The sequence below is a fragment of the Oculina patagonica genome, unplaced genomic scaffold, assembly GCF_052425735.1.
Source record: "Oculina patagonica isolate OP01 unplaced genomic scaffold, crgOcupat unplaced1273, whole genome shotgun sequence".
Lineage (NCBI taxonomy): Eukaryota > Metazoa > Cnidaria > Anthozoa > Scleractinia > Oculinidae > Oculina > Oculina patagonica.
Genome location: NW_027557273.1, coordinates 1 through 5,438, shown reverse-complemented (window position 1 = coordinate 5,438; position 5,438 = coordinate 1). Strand labels below are relative to the sequence as shown.

At 38.6% G+C, this 5,438-nt stretch overlaps 1 protein-coding gene across 1 annotated transcript; it reads left to right on the top strand.

Annotated features, from left to right (window-relative positions):
* The first annotated feature begins 1,007 nt into the window (after positions 1-1,007).
* Positions 1,008-5,068, top strand: LOC144639754 (laminin subunit alpha-3-like). The gene is made up of 4 exons (XM_078499051.1): positions 1,008-1,033; positions 1,541-1,813; positions 2,451-2,720; positions 4,345-5,068. Exons 1-4 carry the CDS (start codon positions 1,019-1,021, stop codon positions 4,696-4,698), a joined length of 912 nt encoding a protein of 303 aa, XP_078355177.1. The 5' UTR covers positions 1,008-1,018; the 3' UTR covers positions 4,699-5,068.
* Positions 5,069-5,438: the final 370 nt, after the last annotated feature.

Here is a 5,438-nt window from a genome sequence, read left to right as displayed (position 1 = left end):
ATGGATGTGTACATTATAAGTGCACTATATATACTGTAAATATTCATGAATTTGTGACAAAGGAACAACTAATTTGTCAATGTTGCATGCATATTGAAGGATCCTAGTGTGCCTCCACCCCCACCTTAAAACATGCAAGCCTTGTACATGTAACAATGAACCATACAAGAATATAACAGATATAAATAGCAAATGATTGTTTGTTGTTATGGTCTTACAGGGTGTGACTGTGATGTGGGGGGTGCATATGACCAAAACTGTGACATCACATCAGGCCAGTGCAGATGTCGTGCTAATGTCGTCAGTAGAGACTGCAGCAGGTAAAGCTGTTTGGTGATTACCTTATTATTACTTATTTTCGGAAAACTTAATTTTGCGAAAGTGGAACGTGAATATTCTTGAGACTTAATTTTCGTGATTTGGCCAAAAACAAGTAATTAACATAAAATATACAATAGAAAACATTTAAAATAAATTTTTGCCTGTCTTTAATTTTGCAATTTTTTAAAAATTGCAAAAATTGAGTCCCACGAAAATAAGTATGGTATTAATATTACGATTACTTGTCACAGTTGCTATACATGTTATAGGACATGAACAAAATTCACAGTACAGCAGTCGTTTTATCAAGTAACTAGAGTTGTAGCTTTTGATGCTCTAGAAAAATTACTGTCAGCCACCATAAAGAGCAAGTATAAAGGTGTTGCTTTGTAATGAGTACTAATTTGCACTTTTTGTTGGCAGATATTGTTGACAGTGTGATGTTATCATTTTTTTTTTTATTTAACATTGTTTTGACATTAAGGTGTATTTTTACAGGCCAGCCCCTCGACATTACTACCCGACATTACTTCACATCAAGGCAGAGCTGGAGGATGCTACAGCTGTTCCTATGAAATCTGCTCCAGGTCAGGATGTTCTGTCACCTGAGGTTTCAATGGAAATAGACAGCACTCCTGCCAGGTTTGGCTTTGATGAAAGTGTGTTTCCTGGATACTCATGGAGAGGATATGCCACAATGTCAGCTTTTCAGGTATGGGAACCATGTTATAATGATGTACATTGTAGGTTTAGACAAGGCTGCCCTTATCCTGGTAACATATTTGAGAACTTATTTGTCGAACAATGCTTAAATTTTTTTATTGATTAGCAGCAAGTCTAGTTATTCTAGTTCTCACTTGGTTCCTGCTGATATTCTAGTCGTCTATGATGTACTAATGACCCTGTGCTTGTCATGTTCAGCTAGACATCAAATCTTGCACAGGCACATTCACTTGTCTCTCTCATCGCCAAGGTGTATCAATGGCACTCTGACTAACTTCACATCCAGAGAAATGCCTGATTAATCTGGCAGTTTATCATGGAAATATGTACTGTCTGTCCTGTGTGAACCCTGATAACTTACAAATAGGCCTAGGTTATAATCTGTTCATCAGTCTTTTAAACAAGCTGAGACAGTTAAACACAAGGACACTTGACTTGTATGAAAGGGCTTGTTTGTATTTGCTGTAAAGACTCACATATTAAATTCTACATGCAGAAAACATTAGAGGTGACCCTGGACATTCCAAAGACCGCTCGTTACCACATCATTTACCGTGCCATGACGAATGAGAGTTCACCAGTGACAGGCAAGGTGATGCTCACTCCTAAAGGAGGTGTAGGAAGCAAACAGAGCAGTCCTGTCACATTTGGCTCAACAAATGTTCCTACACATCACACCGTGGGAGACAAGGGTATGGCTACACAGTTCATGTTGACTAAAGGACAATGGGATCTGATGTTAGTACTGCCTCCAGCAAGCGTACTCTTGGTAAGAATATTAAGCTTTTCTCTACAGTGCAACAAATGAGGAGTGCTTACTTGAGTTAATTCCTTTTCCAAGTTTATAGTTAACAACTATTCACTAAAGTGGAGATGGCTGGTGGTAGATATTCACCGAGCCGCGAAGTGCCACTAGCACTGACACTGAGGTGAATAGTTGTTTTTGTATATACTAAAACAGTGAGATAATATAGCTTGAATGGATGATTTTTTGACTAGTTTATTACATTAATGAGTGCAGTTTTCATGCATGAGTTGCTCGAACGTGAATAGCAGTGGATATTTGAGTAGCCAATCAGTGCAAGCAGCCAAGAACGTTATCCACTGTTTAAGTGATATACTAATACAGGTTAACTGAACCACAAATTGGCTGTGACTAAAAGTGGGACAGGGACATCCCTGCATCCCCATTTTCATGTCTCCATGTCCTTTTGTCCCACGTTGCCAAGTCCCAGGCCATGCATCCCTGCATCCCGAACACATGCCCTTGTGTCCCAGTCCCCACGTCCCCATTCCAGCCCCACAAATCTGAATGTTCTCAAGGACTAGAAGAACTGTAAGTATGACTTAACTAAAAACGGAATTATGGCCTCTCAAGACAGTCAATTTTTGCTACATGTTTGCAGGATTATGTTGTTGCTCTGCCACAAGAATACTATGAAGCATATCGACTTGAAGAGAAGGTCACTAAACCATGCCAAGTGAATGGTATCAATACGTTGTGTAACCAGTTCCCGTACCTAAGAACAAAGAAGCCAGGACTGTACACAACAGAACTAGAGACAGGGTACATCATCAGGACCAGTGGCAAGCTGACACAGACGCAGTTGTTTAAAGACGAAGCAGTGTTACAGCAGTTGGATTTTAGTGCTATGGCTTTGTTAGATGACAACCAGGTCAGATCTTAATAACTGTAATGATAATTTATTGCAAAATGTGTGATAACACCTTTTATGAAAAAGGTGATTTTTTCAAAAAAGGTTTAAAGCGTAAATCATTATGTGACTTTGCATCGGAAGTAATGCATAACTGCTTAAATGTTCAGTAGTATTTGTTAGAATACATGTACTCAGCAAAAGAATTTGAAACACTTAAAACTCTGGAACGTTTGAATAGGAAGTCGCGATTGACCAGTTTGGTTAATAATAATCTGTTAGGTTGAACCCCGTTATTTCGAACTGTAAGGGGAAACAAAAAATAGTTTGAAATAGCCGATAGTAAATGATAAAAGGGCAAATCCTAGGGAAATGGGTTTTAATTTACACTCCTTCTTATAAAAGCGTGAACACTAAAAAATATGTCTGGAATGTTTGTGTTTAGCCAATCACATGCGAGAACTTCAGACCGCAGAAACCACAAACAGTAAATGGGTTTCCATCGGTCACGGAGCAACTTTAGTTCTTATTTTGTTTCAGGATACACGCTCTGTCTTTTTTAAGAATTTAAAGAACTGCTATTCTTTCGTATCGAGGGCCACATCCAGAACATGGTTTCAGGGATTTTTGAAAGAAAAAAAGGACGGTTTCTCTAGCGACGATATACGACATGGTTCAGTGCATGCAGTATGTTGTAGACATGTCTAGACATAAGATGTAAACACGATAAACCGAATATAAAATACAAAATTGTGGAGTTTTCGTTACTGATTGTAAATCTTTTCGGTAGAACAAGGGATTCGATTTATTTCGGCAAACAATTTCAACCCTTAGGCAATTAGAGGTTCCGTGATCGTAAGACTGCAAACTGCAAAGGCTCCAGACGAAAATTATTCAAAATGTTGGCGTGATTGGTGCAAAGTAAACACCTCAATCGCTCAATCGTTTGATTTTCGCTTTTCCTTCCCGCTATCGTTTCGCTGTTATCGAAGAAACAAACCTTCCTTCTATCAGTGTTTAGGTCTGCTACAATAGTTGGGGTGAGATAAAAACCGGAAAATGCAAGCTTATCTCAGTACAAATTGTAACATGCCATCAGGCGAACGGTAACTGCAGATACGAATTCGTTACAATTTTTGAAAATTGGCGGCAACTGGGGCAAATCGTAGCGTCGGGCGCATCGGTTTTTCAATTTTTTTCTATAAAAAAAATCACTCAAACCTATTCTTCAGTGGAGCAGTGAATGTTCTCAAAAAGGAAGGAATTACAATTAGTGTGTTTACTTGTAAATTGGAGCGAAACGAGAACCAAATATTGTTCCGTGACCGATGGAAACCCATGTGGTTTCTGCGGTCTGAAGTTCTCGCATGTGATTGGTTAAAAGACAAAGAACATTCCAGACATATTTTAAGTGTTCACGCTTTAATAAGAAGCGGTGTAAAGTAACAGGGAATTCAAAATAACCGCGTTTGAATTAAAGGGGTTCAACTCAGCCATTTAATGCTTGGCCATACCAGTTCAAATGCTTGACTGTATCCATTTAAATTCTTGGCCATAACCTAATATTGATCCCATCTGTTTGAATGTTTGGCTGTTTTCTAAAGCTTTTGTTTGAGCTCCAATTTGTTTTGTTTTCTTTCCACAGAATCGTGTTACAGCAGACTTTAAGATCCCCAAGAGTGGTAAATATGTGTTTGTGCTGCAGTACTACCACCCTTCTGATAACAAAGCCAAACTGAATGTGTACTTGAGATATCCTCAAGGGTCACAGAGAGGAGAGTTCAACCTTCAGAGCTGTAACTACAGATTTGGTTGCCGTCAGGTGGCTGTTGATAGTAATGGTGCTGTAAAAGTGTTTGATGTGTCACAGATACAAAGAATGGTCGTTACTCTTTTGGCAAGGGATTTATTTTCTCCTATTGCTGTGGCATGCATACTTTTTAATTATGTGATATTGGTTTTTTTTTTCACTTTTGGTTTGCTTAACAATAATAATTAGACTACGAGCCTGAGTTTTTTATCAGCAAATAGTCAACGAGTGCAACCAAGTTGACTGTCACAAGAATGTGAACGAGAGATCTGTTTAAGTTGAAACTCTGAAGGATTGCAGTCCAAACCCCACAATTTTATGTACTTTTGAGCCAAAAATCTAATATTCATTGTCGCTTTAAGAGCATGTACGTGTGATTGTGTTCTATCAGCAATTATAGTTCACCACTAAATTTTCTCCGATTCTGATTGGTTTAAATTGAACACGTGACACGATAGTGCCCGTCCGCCGGAGGGCACTATCAGTCCATAGTGCCCTCCCGTGAAAAATGCCCGGATCGATAGTGCCCGCCCATGACTGTTTTTTGTAAACAAGCTGCCTGCAGACAAAAAAAAAATCAACCAAATTTACTGCATTTAGTGATTTTCTCGTCTGGTTTTGTTTCGTTTGTTAAATTCCGGCTTTCAATTGAGTTTTTATCCTCAAAAGTAAAAATAATTCACGATGCATGTTTTTGTATGTGCGGGCGGAAGAAAATTTATTGGTGAACAATAAAGACAATAGAGTGTTTCTGTCTCGGAACTATCGGTCTGATAGTTTTTCCTTGGAAATTTGATGTTCTTATAAGTACAAGCATATTTACCCCCGAAGCTTCGCTTCTCGGGCTAATATTTGTTTTAAGAACATCAAATTTCCGCGGGGCAACTATCAGCCGATAGTTCCTCAACAGAAACACTCTATTGTTAAAA

What these genes read in the sequence shown, in the direction of transcription:
- LOC144639754 (XM_078499051.1), top strand. An exon ending in CTCCAGCAAGCGTACTCTTG is followed by an intron (nt 1,814 to 2,450) that starts GTAAGAATATTA and finishes ACATGTTTGCAG; the next exon opens with GATTATGTTGTTGCTCTGCC. An exon ending in CTTTGTTAGATGACAACCAG is followed by an intron (nt 2,721 to 4,344) that starts GTCAGATCTTAA and finishes TTCTTTCCACAG; the next exon opens with AATCGTGTTACAGCAGACTT.